The sequence below is a fragment of the Penicillium digitatum genome, chromosome 1, assembly GCF_016767815.1.
Source record: "Penicillium digitatum chromosome 1, complete sequence".
NCBI lineage: Eukaryota > Fungi > Ascomycota > Eurotiomycetes > Eurotiales > Aspergillaceae > Penicillium > Penicillium digitatum.
In genome coordinates, this window is record NC_089384.1 from 834364 (window position 1) to 851729 (window position 17366).

The 17366-nt window shown below is 48.3% G+C and overlaps 4 protein-coding genes and 2 non-coding genes across 6 annotated transcripts; 4 read left to right on the top strand and 2 right to left on the bottom strand.

Annotated features, from left to right (window-relative positions):
- Window positions 1–961: 961 nt before the first annotated feature.
- On the top strand, window positions 962–2506 carry Pdw03_2609 (AAA-like domain protein; the record flags this gene model as incomplete). The annotated part of the gene is made up of 3 exons (XM_066100242.1): window positions 962–1313; window positions 1364–2028; window positions 2084–2506. The coding sequence occupies 3 exons, from the start codon at window positions 962–964 to the stop codon at window positions 2504–2506; spliced, it is 1440 nt and encodes a 479-aa protein (XP_065955642.1).
- A 2082-nt stretch (window positions 2507–4588) lies between these two features.
- On the top strand, window positions 4589–4704 carry Pdw03_rRNA24. Its single transcript, XR_010715620.1, has one exon. It is a non-coding gene; the product is annotated as a 5S ribosomal RNA (ribosomal RNA).
- Window positions 4705–6251: 1547 nt separating this feature from the next.
- Pdw03_rRNA11 lies at window positions 6252–6367 on the bottom strand. Its single transcript, XR_010715607.1, has one exon. It is a non-coding gene; the product is annotated as a 5S ribosomal RNA (ribosomal RNA).
- A 1757-nt stretch (window positions 6368–8124) lies between these two features.
- Pdw03_2610 (putative RNA-directed DNA polymerase from transposon X-element) lies at window positions 8125–9789 on the top strand (the record flags this gene model as incomplete). The annotated part of the gene is made up of 2 exons (XM_066100243.1): window positions 8125–8957; window positions 9348–9789. 2 exons carry the CDS (start codon window positions 8125–8127, stop codon window positions 9787–9789), a joined length of 1275 nt encoding a protein of 424 aa, XP_065955643.1.
- Window positions 9790–11390: 1601 nt separating this feature from the next.
- Pdw03_2611 (MFS transporter, putative) lies at window positions 11391–13505 on the top strand (the record flags this gene model as incomplete). The annotated part of the gene is made up of 7 exons (XM_066100244.1): window positions 11391–11600; window positions 11652–11722; window positions 11779–12070; window positions 12122–12193; window positions 12256–12960; window positions 13054–13158; window positions 13266–13505. The coding sequence occupies 7 exons, from the start codon at window positions 11391–11393 to the stop codon at window positions 13503–13505; spliced, it is 1695 nt and encodes a 564-aa protein (XP_065955644.1).
- A 682-nt stretch (window positions 13506–14187) lies between these two features.
- On the bottom strand, window positions 14188–15777 carry Pdw03_2612 (FAD dependent oxidoreductase, putative; the record flags this gene model as incomplete). The annotated part of the gene is made up of 2 exons (XM_014675025.1): window positions 14188–15093; window positions 15154–15777. The coding sequence occupies 2 exons, from the start codon at window positions 15775–15777 to the stop codon at window positions 14188–14190; spliced, it is 1530 nt and encodes a 509-aa protein (XP_014530511.1).
- Window positions 15778–17366: the final 1589 nt, after the last annotated feature.

Sequence of the window (17366 nt, forward strand, 5' to 3'; positions counted from 1 at the left end):
TTGATATCATCCATTTAGGCGCCCCTGGGCAGCAACGATTATCCTCCTTACCACGTAGGCGCCCAAGCTAACTAATTTCAAATGCACTCTTGTCTCTCGACGTGGTTTCTCGTGTAGGATTCATGCAGAATTTGGGGCAAATCCCTCGAAATATGCAGCCCCATCCCCTCATTTCTGACGTATTTTCTTCATTTCGAAACAAATCAAACATGACGATGGTGGTACTTTTAAAAGCACCACTACACCCTGCTCCATGACCTTTCTGCCCCTCTATGCCTATCGAGTTCCCTAGTATCTATCCTCTATTTCAGAGTTCTCCCTCCAAACTGATGTTCGTTTGAATTTTTCCTCGTGTTTAGGCTGATTACTTGAACATGGCTCAAAAGAACTGGACCGAGGTCGTTCTCCGGACGGCGATCGGCGATGCAATCTACAGTCGCCATCTACAAAAAAAGCCAATCGATCGGGAGGCAATTAAGAGAAGATACTTAGCAAAAAGCCCCAAAAACGCAGACCTGATCAAAGGGTTTGTAGACAGGTAAGTACATCGCTGTGATGATTTGTCCGACTGCTAAAGAGGGTTGAAGCTACGCGGGCCAACTTGAATCACAGCCAAGGGACGAAAGGAAAATCAAACCCTCAACCATAGCCAAAGGCTCAAACGTCTCATCGTCGGGTTTAACTGCCTCGCACCAGTCCAGTTCCCAGGGTTCTGTCAAATGCCCCCCATCATCTACCGTCTCTCAGACAAGGCCATCCGTAACGGAAGCATCAACCTCTGCTAAAAAGGTCCAGGAGGAAGCCAATCCAATCTTATGTCATGACTCTCAAGGTATCCCTCGCAAAAATTCAAACAGTTTTGATAGAGCAGGGATGGCCACAGAAAGCGACACGAACCACTTGGTGAATGTCCGTTTACAAGGTAGAGTTCCATTTTGCGTGTCTTGAGAACTTTTCACTAATGTGCCTAGATTTCAAGGAACACCTCAACGGAAAACTTGAGACGAGAACTTCTGGCGTCATACCCTCCCTGCCCTCTCTAGAGTCACAGTTGCAATTTATGGCCTCTTGTGATGATCAACTGGAAGGAACAAGCAATACTTCGCTCAATGCAAATGCTGTTTTAGCTTCTCCCCTGCTTGAGAAGCGCGGTCACAGCCTACCGTCTCAGTATGCGCTACTGGGAAGAATCCTCACAGTAGGGAATGAGATTCCAGATCCCAGAATCATGTTAAATACAAACGTTCCGTTCTCCGCTTTTGTCTGTGGCGTGCAAGGAAGTGGCAAGTCGCACACCACCGCTTGCATGATCGGTATGTCTCCTATCCCGACCTATGAGTCGCGGTCTCTAATATCACTTCAGAGAACTGCTTAATGGAAACACCAGCATTGGGGATCCTCCAAAGTCCTATCTCAACTCTTGTGCTACAATATGATGAGTATACTTCAACAGTGAGCTCGCAGCCCAATGAAGCAGCCTTCTTAGCCAGGATTTTGCCTCAATATGCCCACACAAAGCCAGTCCCAATACGGGTTCTAGTTTCTCCAACAAACCTTCACAACCTCAAGAAGATGTACTCGCAAATTCCTAAAATCGAGGTTCGCCCATTCAAGCTTCAACCTGAACACCTCAATATCAGCATGATGCTTTCACTTATGTCGGTCTCTCAAAGCGGCGGGATGCCTCTGTACATGGCACAAGTGACTCGAGTGCTTCGGGAAATGGCGATGAAGAGCGGCGGCCATTTTGATTATTCCGAGTTTCGGGCCCGTCTGAACGCTCTCAATCTGGACCGTTCTCAAACACCTTTCTTATACCAAAGACTGGATCTATTGGACTCATACCTTGACTTTACCGGGAAAGGTACTGATGACTATTTTATTGACGGTGGCGTCACCATTCTAGACCTATCGTGCCCTTTTGTTGACCAAAGTACTGCGTGCATTCTCTTCCGTATCGCTATTGACCTGTTCCTACACGCTCATCCTTCCCGGGGGAAGATGATCGTCGCCGACGAGGCACACAAGGTGATTCGATTTCATCACTTCACCGTGAAGATTACAGTTTAACGTTGAGGAATAGTATATGGCCGATGGCTCCGCTGCGAAGGCACTTACCGAGACCTTTCTTACTATAATCCGACAGCAACGACATCTCGGAGTCCGGATCATCATCTCCACCCAAGAACCGACAATTTCACCTCGCTTGATCGACCTCTGCTCCTTGACTGTTATTCACCGATTTACTAGCCCCGACTGGTACAAGACCATTGAAAAGCATGTTCCAATGGAGAATGAAGACACTAGGCAGGGGCATAAGCGTATCTCAGGTAACTTTCACCGGATTGCTAGTCTTCGGACTGGCGAAGCGATTGTGTTTGCTTCTTCTGCTTTTGTTGTAGGAGAGGATAACACAGTCATCGATACTCCACACAACACCTTCAAGATGAAGATTAGGAACAGGGTTACATGGGATGGCGGAAAGAGTATTGTTTGCATTCGCTAAATTGGCTGTAGTACTTTGAGTGAGTAGCCACTCGATTTCAAAAGCAGCTATTAAAGCTAACATTCCAACCATCAGATATTCTTTATGCATATTTATTGTGACATTGGAACAGCTTTCTCTATATCATACTTGCGCGAGTGTGAAAAAAAAAGATATTTAGAGGAATTTAACACTCACCGTGAGAGTCTCCCTCCAGTGAATACGAAAAGGACGCGAATAATAAGGCAATCTTTCGTTAAGCACCTTGGTAAATTTCCTTGTCGATGGTGATACCTAGTTGTAGTGTTTCTTCAGATTCTAGTCCAAAACTTGTTTTTAAAGATTACCATGCTTGATGAAAAAGAGAGCCACTAGACTTTCTATCCACCAAGTACTATTCTATCAATTTTCCCCTATAACTACAGACCCATTTGAGATAGTCATGCCATACAGCGAGGAAGCAATCGAAACAGTGGCAACCCCCAGTTATAGCAGCGCAAAAAAAGAGAACTGTCAGTGGCGGGGCAGGTGGAAACAGTGGCCATAAGAGCGACAAATTTCCACGTAAGCCCAATCAGTGTGCAGTTCACAAGCAGGTAATCTTACCAAAAATGTGTGCTGTTGATATTGCAGCGCATTCGCCATAGCAACATGCCGAGTGTTACTACGGGTATGTAGGTTTATAAACCCAGCCGCCCTTTTCCAGCTTTTCTAAACTAACCCACTTCTTCCTGAATCTCTTCCGTTACCTCGGATCTTTCCAATTTTCTGCCGATTGAGATTGGGAGTCCCAAGTGTCACTTTCACCACGGAAATTATAAGAAAAACACAAAGTTAGCGAAGGGCAAATTTATGGTATCCTTCCCCGGAAATTCTACTTTTTCCACCAGCGTCGATATGTGTTTTATAAAGGGCTTTTTTTGCTAACTCATTGTTTGAAGACAGTCACATGCTTAAGCTCTTAGCATTTAGTCCTCCATCCTGTAGATCTTTTTCTCTCTTCTTCACGTATACAGAGATTTCCCAGTTTTATCTACAACCTCATTTGTAGACAGCCTACCATCTCTCTTATATATGCACTTGCAAGGCTCTCCTCCCTGCCAGCTCGGAGATTGAGGAATTTTTACTAGTTAAAACAATGAGATTTGCTCATTCAATTAGTTATCTTGGTACTACCGATAAAGAGAGCTGGCCCGGTGTCACTGCGCTCCCCGACTACAAAGGCAGCTTCCCCCGGTGGAAGCGGCCCGGCACCCCTCTATCTGCCGAACTTGAGAGTGCTCGCTGCGAGCAACTAGAGACTCTTCTTCAATACATTCCTGTGAAGATGCTTTCAGCAAAGCAGGCTTGCCTCCATCATTCTTTTTGCAGTAGAAGCTCACGTTACTCTGGACGCCCCCACTGAAGTAGTAAAGCAGTTGCTAACAATGCAGATGCGACAAGAAGTACTTTAGGTATCGCAAATATAGCAGATTCTATCTCAGAATCAAGTCACATAGTATAGCCATCGTGATGGAGTTTGCCGCATAATTTTGGGGATGTTTTCAGGTCGAATTGAATTAACTCTTTTTGTTTTGCTAAATAATCTACACTAATTAACTAATTTTTATCTTTATCGTTAAATAAAGAATCAATTAGTTATTTTAGATTGTAGTTCAGTTAAATAAATAATCAATCACAATATAATAAATCATGTATTTAGTTGAGATAGCTTGATGCAAGAACTATTTATAGTACCTGCTTTGAATAGTTAAAGCCGAATACATCTGGAGATGAGTAAGCAGTATTATGTGTACTACTTTGAGCGTATCATATACCTGCCTTTCGATGTCGTCAAACGCAAACATTGCGATGCTCCTATGCAACTACCTAGAAGCCATACTGATTAGACTAACATGTTCCTAGTATCCACCTTTTTGTCCCAATACCATCGAGATGATTACCATATGTGCGTACGATCTTATAGTTCAGGTGAGAGGGTCAGTGTGAGTGGTCACACGACTTGGGTCACCCTGTTTATAGTGCACTTTCCATATTATCACACACTACCTACACCCATCTTTTTGTCCCATATAGTCCTCTTCCACACGAGACCTGACACATACGACCATAGGGTGTGGAAAACAGGGCTTCCCGTCCGCTCAGCCGTACTTAAGCCACACGCCGGTGAGTTAGTAGTTGGGTGGGTGACCACCAGCGAATCCTCACTGTTGTATGTTTTTTTTCCTTTCTTTTTTGTTCTTCGTTTATCTAGCTCACAATGCCGCTATGGCATTCTAATTGGCGTGTCTTGATCTATCATGCTAACACTTATTCTACCATAGGAGTCACACTTCAATGAAGAAGTAATCTGGTTGATCGAAATAACTTGCGCCCTCTAGACAGTACTTGTTGCCGATAGACCTCCACGCCTTTCTCTTGACTCGACTCCGAGCCTCTTAGGCATCGATCGCCTTGTGCTAAGGTTCTCCGCGGTATAACAGCCTCCGTGTTTATGCAGAGGATAAATGTATAACACGTGATGTAGATACTGAATTATCACCTAGAAGAGTATGGATTTTTTCGGGGGTTTGAATTTTGAAATCCGATGCTTAGTGTACTAAAGCTACTGCAAGGGATAAGCAAGCTTCCCAGAGGGAAGGTTGAATGTGTTAGACACGAAGTTCCGCCATAATACATTTGATCTATTACCAGAGTTATCGGGGATGATAGAAGCATAGGGAACATCATAGCGTAAATTTCATTGAAGTATATCTTCCGATCTGTGGGCTTTGCTATCCGATCTATTTCGCGAAGCTAGTTTATGATGAAGACATCAGGTCGTAGTCATCTACCTCTCTAACCTAACTGAACTACTGGTTAGGAAGGAGGATGACGCTGGCTCCCCAACTTGGATTAATTCTAAACCTATCATACGAGTGAAGATTTTTCCCTTTCTTTTTGATATTCGCTGTATTTTAGTTATCCTATCCCAGATTGCCGTTGTAAGGGTAGAACGCCTTGTGAAAATCTGAAAGTTAGACACAATAACGTGGTTTGGAATGAACGGTCAACACTTCAAACGCGTATCAATAGGCTTTCACGATAGTTGCAGAGATCTGATTTTGCACTCGGGCTATGTCTACTGATTAATTAAGGTCACTTTATTTTGATTATCCCTAACCACTAGGGGGGATTTTCAATGGGGAAAAAAGGGAATAAAGCGAAGACCTAGAGAGCCTAGCTTTATATAATTGTATTAGTTCTTTTATTCTAACTTAATCGCTTCTAAGGCGATTGGTTTTCCTCTCTGCCGAGCGCCAAAAACTGACCAGCTCGCCAATCTATGTGGCAATTTAGGTTGCTAGCCATCCCTCGGTGAGGACCCTATTTCTTTCTAAATCCTCAACGTAGTCCTCAAGTCAAAGATTGCTATTTTTTATATAACAGTACTTTATATTACCTTTCCTATCATCCGCAGTTACTTTGCTGGTCTAGAAGTCTTACTATAATAAGAGTACCTGCAATCATCTATTACTACTCTCCTTTCTCTCTTGTATTAATCACAAAAGGATTATAAACACTTACACAAGCTCAAGACAGATCTAAATTTAACAACACGTTAAACTTCAAAAGGAAATTCTGTAAACTCAACAGAATCCACTTTCTATAAATTCCATCCAGTCAGATTTAGGTTGACGGACTTCTCTTTGTTTCTTCGACGACATTACTCATCCACAGCAAGTTGTGAGCTAGATAAACGAAGAACAAAAAAGAAAGGAAAAAAAACATACAACAGTGAGGATTCGCTGGTGGTCACCCACCCAACTACTAACTCACCGGCGTGTGGCTTAAGTACGGCTGAGCGGACGGGAAGCCCTGTTTTCCACACCCTATGGTCGTATGTGTCAGGTTTCGTGTGGAAGAGGACTATATGGGACAAAAGGATGGGTGTAGGTAGTGTGTGATAATATGGAAAGGTAGGTGCACCCAACCCTCTATCGAAACCCATGGTGCAATCTATGTATGTAACTATACGTACCGGATTTTCCCTGGTGGTTGGGGCTTTCCAATTTGAGCTGCCGCCGCTTTTATGAGGGTGCTCGTGCTCAGATTAGTGATCATACTCAGTTCAGTCACGTGCAGAATGACTGATGCTCAGTGAGTGCTCATTGGATGTTCACTGATTACTCAGTGATGCTCAGTGTCCAATCAGTGAGCAACACTGATGCCCTCAGCACGCCGCAGGCTATACCCAGAAGGGATTAGCCCCACAGGGTAGTTCATACCGTGATAGTTAGGTCGTTGATGGCATTGCTGCTGCCCTCAGTTTTTGGAGCACTACACCCAACCAAGAAGATACATCATGACCAAGTGGCGCAGGAAAGAGCGGTGAACTCCGTCCGTTTCAGGATGTTGTCTCTCTCTGTCTTCTAATTGGGAGCGGCTCGAGCTCAAAGTCTTGGATATAAAAGCAGACCGTGTGCCAACATTAGTATGTAATTATTCACACGCCTTCTATTCAAAAATCTTTTACCTAGTACCCTGATCTAATATCGCGTTCTTTTATTTTGAATATATCCCCTACCTCTAGGCCGCACCGCACTTGATTATGGGCAGAAAAGACTTTTTTGCTAAGCGCGATGAGATTGCTGAGACGAAACGCCGTCTACAGCGAGAAAGGAATGGCTATGTCCCTGGAGCCCATCGACAGGAGGACTTAATTCGGGATAAATACAAAAGGCTTCCTAAGACCAAAAGTTTACATCATGAAACTATAAATCTTTGACTGAAGTGAGTTAAGCCGCATCTGAAGTGGCAATCCCTTCCCGTTCATGAATAAAGCTGACCTTCCCTTAGTTTCACTGCAGACCCAGAGAATGGGTTTGAATATTGTTGGATGCCTCAGGCATCACATATAGGATAGACCAACTAGATAGTCTTCCTTCCACTCTCACCTTCTCTCTCTCCCCGTCATCCCCCTGGCCTGGAAGGTCGCGGAGGTGGCTATGATACCCAAGGTCGGCAAGAAGGATAAGTCCTCCGTGCGCTCCTGGAGACCGATCGCCCTCCTATCCTGTCTCTCTAAGGGACTAGAACGAATCATCGCGAAAAGAATTGCCTGGACTGCCCTCACCCACAGCGTCCTCAGCCCCCAGCATGCGGGGGCTCTACCCAAACTTTCCGCCACAGACCTAGTCGCCTCCTTCACCCACGATGCCGAAATGGCACTCTCACAGAACAAGCAAGTCACCCTAGTCACGATGGACGTCCAGGGTGCATTCGATGCCCTCCTCCGGAGACGACTTCTCAAGCGCATGGGCGAGCAGGGCTGGCCACGAGAACTGCTACTTCTTGTGGACAGCTTTCTCACCGGACGCAAAGCCCGCGTCCGGCTAGAAGGCTCAACCACCCCTGAGTACGACGTGGTCTGCGGAACCCCCCAAGGCTCCCCATTATCACCAGTACTATATATGCTCTACCTAGCCGAACTCCTCAATCTGGACCAAACGCTCCGTTTCGGGTATGCCGACGACCTAGCTCTATACAGAGCCTCCCACGATCTCACCCAGAATGTCAGACTCCTCGCTAAGGACGTTCAGAGCATTCTTGCCTGGGGAGAATATAATAAAGTGGCCTTCGCCCCCGAGAAACTAGAGATGATCCATATCACTATACATCGAGGGGATGAGTCCCCTTCAATTGTAGTCAACGACCGGCTCACCATCGACCCCGTTCAGGCCAAGAAACCAGGATACACACCCACTCTCCGCTGGCTGGGAGTCTTTTTCGATAGAAAGCTCACATGGAGAAGCCACATTCTCGCCCGGGCGGGCAAGGCACGCGCTGTCGCACAACACATCCGCAATCTGGCCCGCACGACCTGCGGCCCGCCCGCGAGCTCACTTCGCAAAGCAGTCATCACCTGTGTTATACCCTCCCTAACGTTCGGAACTGAGGCCTGGTATGGCGGCCGTAATAGGCCCGCAAAACAGGCTAGCAAGGGCACCGTCAGCGCCCGTGTTGGCTGGCATATCAATGTCATCGAGTCGACCCTGGCACTCGCCATCCGCGGCGTCCTCCCTGTATGGCGCACCACACCAACTCCCTCGCTCTTTAGGGACGCGGGAATCCCGTCTGGATACGCCACACTTGAAGAGGCGAAACTACGGTTCGCTCTAAGGCTTAACACCATCCACAAAGGTCACACCCTTGTCCGTCGCATTCGACCCCCGATGATCACCCGAGGCCGCGGCACCGGCACCCGCCAACCGGCAAAGACAATTATCCAGAGACTTGGGAGCATCCTCCCGGAAGTCCCAAGACCGACCCTCTCCCCCCCGCACTACTCACTGGGCTGCAGAATAGATCCTACAGGGGTTATAGATAAGGCGACCGCGTCTAAAGCTTTCCAAGTCTGGCAGGAATCACTCCCACCCACAGATATCTGCGTCTTCTCAGATGGCTCCGAGCAGTGGCAGGAGGGCATCAAGTACGTAGGCTATGGCTTCGTACTTATGGTAAACGGCACCCAAATCGACACTGGCGCTGGCGCTATCAACTCACGCTCTCATGTTTTCGACGCCGAAGCAATCGGAGCCTGGCGAGGGCTCGAACGGGCAATCGCGGTAGCTCCGCCTAGGTCGAAAATCTGGCTCTGTATTGATAGCACATCCGTTATCTGGTGTATTAGGGGGAATGCCTCGAACTCCTCGCAATGGGCATTTTTAGCCTGCCACCGGGCTATGGAACAGCACAATATCAGTCTCCGATGGGCCCCTGGGCACACTGGGATCGAAGGGAACGAAGCTGCTGACACCTTAGCCGGTGAAGGCGCGCTACGCGGTAGTGCTATAGGGATGGAAGCCGAACCCACGATTAGCGGGATCCGATCCATCTTCCGGGAACTTCGGAACGAGGCTCGCTTGCGCTGGTGGGACACGGTCTCTCAAAAACTCTCCCAGTGGTACCGACGCTGGTCAGACACCTACGAGATTGATTCACTGCCGGAACTCGAACTCCGACGACCAGCGCTCCACCGCTGGCTTGCCCTCCGCTCGTCGCATGGCGACTTCGACTGGCACCACCGCAAGTTCAACCACGAAGACGCCAAACTCGACTGCTCATGCGGCCGCCGAAAGTCACCAGAGCACCTCGCTCTCTGCCACAAAACCCAGAGGTCTTTCCGACACTGGCCAAAACGCCCCCCGACACCTCCAACCGACAGGATAGAGGCAGTCGCCTACCTTCGCAGCTTGGACCCCAAGCAATTTGTTGAACTACTGGAGCTCACAAGCTTCTACTCGCGGGTCTGCACGAGGTAACTCCTTCATTTGTTTCCTCAACAAAGTCTTTTGGCACCCGCCAATCACCACACACCTGGACCCCCCGGGACCCTCACCCCCATGATGGCCGGCTCACACGTCGGAGACAGCCGTCACCAACTGGCTACTCAGCCCTCGCATTTACGAATGCATGAACTGCAATCTGTGGAAAAAGATCTTTGTATTATAGAAACCATAGCATTGCACGTCCCAATACCCCATGGGAGGTCGCGGGAGCAAGCTTTCGCTTGCTCCCTGCCGGACGTTAATCAAATCTACCTACCTACCTACCTACCACGTCAAGCTATTTGTCAGATCAAGCCCAACAGACCCTATTTTGCTGAACGTCAGAGTGGAGAGCGAAAGGACGATGTTGGCCAATTTTCTGTAGAGGTCCCCCAATCGGAGCACGTCGAGGCTAAGATTCTGAACTGGACGGACGGTTGGGTCCGATTCCGGATTATCAAGCAGCCTGCAGATACTCTGTTTGTGCTCGATCTATGCCATGATGATAAAAGGACCTAGGTTCGCGGGACTCTCTTTTTCTGTCCCCATCGAAAGATGGAAGACACCGGAATCGGAATCTTGTGTGAGACTTGGGTTCGTTCTGAAATGAACTGCATGACCTTGACTTCATTATGGACTTTCTCTTCAGGAAACATGATAATAGCGGTGGTACTATCGGTAAATGCTATCTGAAAGCAGACAGACATTGAATCCACCCAACGCGAAAATATCAAAATCTAAATACCTAGAAAACACCTAGATCGCTATAGTGGCGCTCTAGTAGCGCTCTATATAAACATCTTTTCTTTAGTTAGCTTTTGCCACACAGATTAGAAAAGAAGTGGGGTTGTAAGTATGGTTGGAGCTATGCATCTTCTTTGATCGCATTATACCCGATTGTACACCTAGATGATGAAAGCGTTCATCTTCATGCGGCTACTTGCAGAATAGCTTGTTGCGGTTTTTGTCGCATTGCATCATCTGGACTGTGTGACAGGTCTATGATAGGTCTGCGATAGGGGATGTTTCATTGTTCATATACCTGGGCATAATCATGTACTGAATATCTTCTTCTCTCTAGTTCATCGAGAGTATTATAAACATATGTAAAAGTAGTTCTGTTCAAGAATATAGCATCTCCAATCCGTCCATACCTTCTACAGAAGATTAGCCGTCGCGTATCAGCCTTTGAACGACCGGCATACATTCCACTTCAGAGGCCTTTCCTTCGACATGTCGAATGGAAGTGCAAGTCGTGGACACCATCCGAGTCGCCGAACATATGGCTGATCTCTCTGCCTAGGCTCTTGGATCGGTGACATCGGTAGCACTGTGGGAGAGAGATCAACGTCTAGCATTTGCAGCGACTAGAAGACTTTCCATGTGAACTGAGAGATGTCTCTACATCAACGTGGGACCACGTCTTTAGAAGGGTTCTCGAGTCATGATCAATCTCCCTCCTGGCAAACTTCTTCCAAATTTATTGAGTTGCCTCGATCAATTGATCATTTCACAGCAACTACTTCTTTTGAGCATCACCATCCTCAAGAGTTAAATAGCAACTGGCCCGAACTGTCATCAAATCAAAGTACCAGATGGCAGAACTCCACGCCATCTCCTATTTTGAGAGTGAAACAGACCAGCCTCCGGGCACATTCAAGTTGATCCGTGGTCAGACTTCTTTGATCTTCTGGGATGAGCTGTTCCTGACAATTCATCTTCATCTAGATGATGAGGCAGATGGGCACGGGCAACGCATTGTCGTTCTCGACCCAATCCCGTCGTCCGACCCAAATGAACCTCTAGTGAGTTGCCTCTCGAACCCTGCTCGTCTGATGTTAAACAAATCCTTATAGAACTGGAGCACGGTGCGCAAATCGGTCAATTTCTCGATTGTTTTGGCCATGACAATAGTCATCTTTACGGCGTAAGTGAGAAAAAGGATCCATGGTATGCGGAACCGACTGACAACCTTGATATCAGGATCAACATCCAACCGATCTTTTGGCAACAGATGACCACTGATATGGAAGTTACCTACGCCCAACTGAATTATGCGATGTCGGTAAATTTCGTCGGTCTCGCAACTGGTTGTCTCTTGTTTATTCCTTTTGCGAAAAAGTACGGCCGACGGCCAGTTTACATTGTGTCAACAGCATTGATGTTGGCAACCTCATTTTGGGCAAGCAGAATGAATAGTTTGACAGAGCTGTATGTGACCAATTTGCTGCAGGGGTTGGCTGGTGCAACCAACGAGTCGATAGCCGAGATAACAGTGAGCCATATCTTGGGACCGATGATACAATGAGCTGCTAATGTTGTACAGATTGTCGACTTGTTTTTTGTGCATCACCGGGGAAGGATGAATGGCATTTACCTGACATGTGTCATGGTTGGGGTATGTCTCCCAATCCCATCGTTTGAAGATCTTCGCAGCGTGACTACTGAAGAAATTGACAGAACTTCTTGACTCCCATGGCTGCGGGGGCGCAAGCCACAGAGCACGGCTGGCGCTCGTCCTATCAGACCATGGGAATCTTCAACGGTGTCCTTTTTCTTCTCTTCCTCTTCGTGTGCGAGGAAACGAAATACATCCCTGCACTCCCTGGGCACGCCGGCGCTACTGTTGATGAAGATAATCCAGCGATCTCCATAGAAGACCATCTGACCAAGCTGGATTCGGAGTCTGTAGCCAAAGACCTTTCAACTATCGAAGAAACTAGTTCTCACCATGCGCTGGACCTCCGCTTACCGCTGAACTCATGGCAAAAACGACTTGCCCTGGTAACGCCAACCCCAGAACCACTCTGGCCGCACTTCTACAGTCCGTTCTGCGTGCTCATCTTCCCGGCTGTGGCATTTGCCGCATTTCAGTACGCGGCTGGGGTAGCTTGGTTGACGGCAACTTCAAGCGTGTTGTCACTCACACTACCTCAGCCACCGTACCTCTTCACCCCTGCCGAAATTGGATACACTAACGCCGGGCCCTTGATCGGGAACATCATCGGTGTGGTGTACGGCGGGTTCCTTGGTGATCAGTCAATTCTGTACTACGCAAAACGGAACAGAGGCTACTACGAGCCCGAGATGCGGTTGTACATATTACATCTTCCGGCGATTTCCATGGCAGGCGGCCTGATGATGTTCGGTGCAACGATCGCCAGGGTAAGGCCACAGAATCAACAGTGAACGTTGGCACTTGGGCTAAGGTTCTGTTAATGAATGAGTGCTAACTACTATTTGTGTTCTGGATCATAGGGAATGCACTGGATCTGGCCCAACGTTGCAGGTGCCTTCTTCGGGTTTGGCTTGGGCAGTATCAGTGATGCTGCATTGGTGTTAGTCATGGACAGTTACAGAGACGTATGATTGGTGGACCTCCATCCTATCTCGTTTCGAGATACCTTTTACACCCTACTTGATCCACATTTTGTGTCAAGTGAGAAAGTCTTACTAACACCGGTTGCTAGATCGCTGGTGATGCTTTCACTGCAGTGGCGTTCATGCGAAACGCAGTCAGTATCGGAATCCCATTCGCGATTGCTCCATGGATCCAGCGCAATGGCATACAAGGCATGTTCATTGCGTGCGGAATGATGAGTCTGGCAATTACTGGGACGATCATCCCCATGGTCATTTGGGGCAAATCTGCTCGGCGTGCATTGACAGGCCGATATCTCGATATCACGAAGCGTGGCCATGCTGTTTGACAGCTTGCTGTGGTCCCCAGTTACGTCAGGGTCTGGATCTGCATTTTGCTTTTTTAAAATGAGGATTTTCGACAGCAGGCTGGTGGAATCTGGCTGCCTGGGTTGGCATACCTGATTTGATACGGGTCGGGCCATTTGGAACTCGGGTGATATTGGGCTAGCCCCCCCCCCCCCCCCCCCCCCCCCCCGGATTTCATTCAGAGGAGGTGAAATGATGACTAGAGCCTTCATGGGAAACAACAAATGACAGATTGAATGTATTTTCATCATTCTCTTGACCTTGTGGGAGTGGAAATCTTTCAGAAGAGATTATCATAGTTGTACGAAATGATACAATAGCTTTGGGGGGTGCCTTGATCCGGTACATCTATGGGGTACAAAGCAGGTCTTTTTCACCAATGAGAGTTATTCACGGGTTTCACATTCCTCGTTAAGCCTTACGAGAACATGGAAGCCTGATCTGTAAGAGATAGCTGGCATACAAGTATAACCCTAACCCTAACACAGTAACTTGTACGGAGGACTAGAACATGATTGTGAGATTGTTGAAAAGGAATGATTTAATTTCTTTGGTTTAACCATGAGAATAGGCCAAGAAAATAAAATCACACCGCGTAGTCAGATGAGCTGAAAGATTGAACGAAAACCCAGCCAATCTATGCGCAAAAGGCCGAGAAGTAATCTACAGATTCGCCTTGTGCACGTCATCGGTGACCTCTTTTGGCAAGACCGCCTCAGCAAATCTCTCCTCCGACACAAGTAGCTGCTCAGGGAACCACGAGAGATCCGCACTGACAGTCTCACTCAGCGAAGCATCCCGCGCGAGCAACATAGTCGCCACTGCCTGACCAGCAAGCCAAGCCTGAACCATTCCGTCTCCACCAAATGCAGCACAAACCCACTCGGCCCCCTCAGACCCATGCTCAGACCGACCTGTCGCAACTCCCGGCAACTGTCCTACCCATGGGAATGCATCGGAGCTGAACGCCATACTGCCAGTCCACATCGCCTGTACCGGCTCGCCGTGCACGCAGCCCCAGTCTTTGGCTCCGAAGATGGCACGCAACGCCCCAGACAAGTGGATGTCAATGTAAAGACTAAGATCAGAGTCTGTCGAAATGCCCAGGTCCGCTAGACCGCCGCCCTCTCCCTGCGCAAAGCCGCCGCCGAGCATCATCTGCCCCGTCGGCAGCTGGGTCATGTAGTCGAAGCCACGGTCGTAGTTGAAGATCCAGGAATGATCAGCTGCTTGGTTAGGGAAGTTGTCACCGGGTGTTTGAGCTGACATCTGCCCGCGCACGGGGAAGATTCGGCCCCGGAAACCGGGCACCAGGTGGCTGACATGGGCATTGGTGCAGTGGATAACGTGTCGGGCGGTGATGGTGCCTCTGCTTGTCTCCACCGTGTATCTTGGGCCGGTGGCAGCATCCTCGTCGTGAATGGCCGTCACTCCGGTGTTTTCCTCCACGCGGAAGTCATCCGGGAAGTCTGCAAGGAGACGTGTCAGGACGCCGATGACGAATCTATAGGGCCAAAGGGCACCTGCGGGGCCAGCGATGATGCCTCGGGCACGAGTCAAATGCACCTCCTAGAAAGAAACTTAGCATCGGTGTGTTGTGTGCTAGGGGGTAGGATATCAATAATGTACCCTCGGGATAGCGTCTCCCTCATAGGAGTTCCATTCAGCAGATTCCTCCGGCATTCCCTCCTTGAAACGTTGCATGCGTTCCAATGCTGCGTTCCAAGGCTCGTCACCAAAGTACACGCTCAAGAACTGAACCTTTCGTGCTTGCGTCTCAGTCGTGATTCCAAGCTCCTCTGCGACAGAGAGCATCTCCTGCAGGTGCGCCAATCGGAAGCGAATGAGCCTACGTGCGGCGTCGATGCCAAAGAGATCGGCGAACTCGCTAAAGTCATCGGCTGTCTCCATGATGTGTCCCCCATTACGGCCAGTTGCGCCACTGCAGACTGTGCGGGCTTCAAACATGACAACGGATGGATAGGAGGTGGAAGAGGGCTTTGAAGCACGGCTTTGAAGCAAAGTCCGGGCAACAGATGCTCCAGTAATACCAGACCCAATGATAACAATATCAGTTTCCTTGGGGAGAGCCTTTGCAGCTCCGTTGCTGAAGCTGTGCGGACGCCGAGTCCAGAACGACGAGGTCGTTGAACTCTGGGGAAGACCTGGGTCAGAGTAGATGCGATTGAGAGCTTGCTGTCTAGCAGAGGCTGAGACTGAAGGGTCAGTCAGAATGTCTGTAGCAAAGGGCATGGTGGCTGAATGGTAACAGCTACGGTACAGGGTCGAATGTTGCTTTGGTGAAGGGAAGTCAAAGAAAGGAGGTGCATGGTAGAGAATCAGTCATAAACGGCAAGAGCACTAGGTGACTATATATGTAGGGTCTTACGCGAGATTAGAAGATACGTGTAAGAGGGAAAAAACGGAAATCAAGAACACGAGGCTGAAGTCGTCAGGCTCAATATCAGATCGCAAGTACGAAACGCTCTGTTGGACTTGCACTTCCCAGGTTGACTATGACAGTAATGCACTAATACACTTGTGCATTCAGCTGATGAGCTAATCTCTTCCCAAGGTTTTTCATTTCCGTGGATGCGACCTGGGCACCTACAGATGCCCCATCAGATAAAGTTTTAGATAACACGCCGGTGGGTCAACCTTCTCTTTGGAGATTTTAAGATTGCGGGGAGTTTTAGAATACATCTGGGTCATAGATAACAGGCGCATCCACTCACCCTTCTTCCTGTCTTGATCTGTCTCTCATTCTATGATGTTGGCCCTAAAAGGCACAGACTGGGTAATAGTAGTGAAGGTAAAGCACCTCAGAAACCCAAGTTCTTTTTCTTATCTAGTCCCTCCCAAACAGCTCATCATCTCACCGGTTCACATTCCATGATTCTAGATGCTCGCCATGCCATCCGTCCATCCAACCGCCAACACCTCTATATTCGCCCCAGAGCCTGTACGGGTCCCGGAGCATGGTATTTCAAGTCCATCGATGATTATCCCAACACAGTTCTGTCTGCGAGATTATTCTAGCATAGGGTACATTCATTCATACCTTTCGTCTTCAGGTGAGACCTCTTCCATACCTTATCTCGGTGTAATGCGCCATGGGCGGGAGGAGATGTGGGTCGGTATGAATAACTGGACCAGTTTCCCCTCGTCTCAAGTGATGATCAGTAAGCTGGATTTTGTATCGGAGAGGGGTCCGCATAACCGACTGCAGAAAGAGGGGTTGCACTGCCAGTTAGAGAGTTCGGGATTCAAGTGTCTGCGATAGCCGCCATTCACTCTAGGCCAGTGCCTTTCTCAGATGTGATAAGATTACCCCGCAAGATAGAGAGTGATTCTAATGAAGTAAGGTAGGCATAACAAGGTTGGACTCCACAACTCGGGCGCCGTTGCAGATTTCTCCCGGCTCCAAGCTCTCCGAAAATGGCAGGTTGACGCATGCTCGAAAACTACTGCACCAAGGGGGGTAACACAACAAGCTGGGAGTGAGAGACTGAAGTGGAGGGTGCACTCCACGGCGTTCATCAAACGATTTCTTTTGTATGGGTTTGGGCATGGTTTTGCGGGTATGGGTTGAACGGGTTACGGGAATGGGCTGATTCTGCACTCCTCACTTCGGCATCATCTGTATACTCTGGGAGCGATCCCGCTCGGCGTTGGGTCTCGAGTTCTTGCTTCGGTTGGAGAAGCGCCTGCATAGTCATACGCAACTAGTTAGACTGCAACAGGTTAATTGAACTTTGATTGATTGATTGATTGATTGATAACACAACAAGCGGATGAAGCAGAGAGTTCCAAATCTAGTGGCGGGGAAATTCCGCGATACC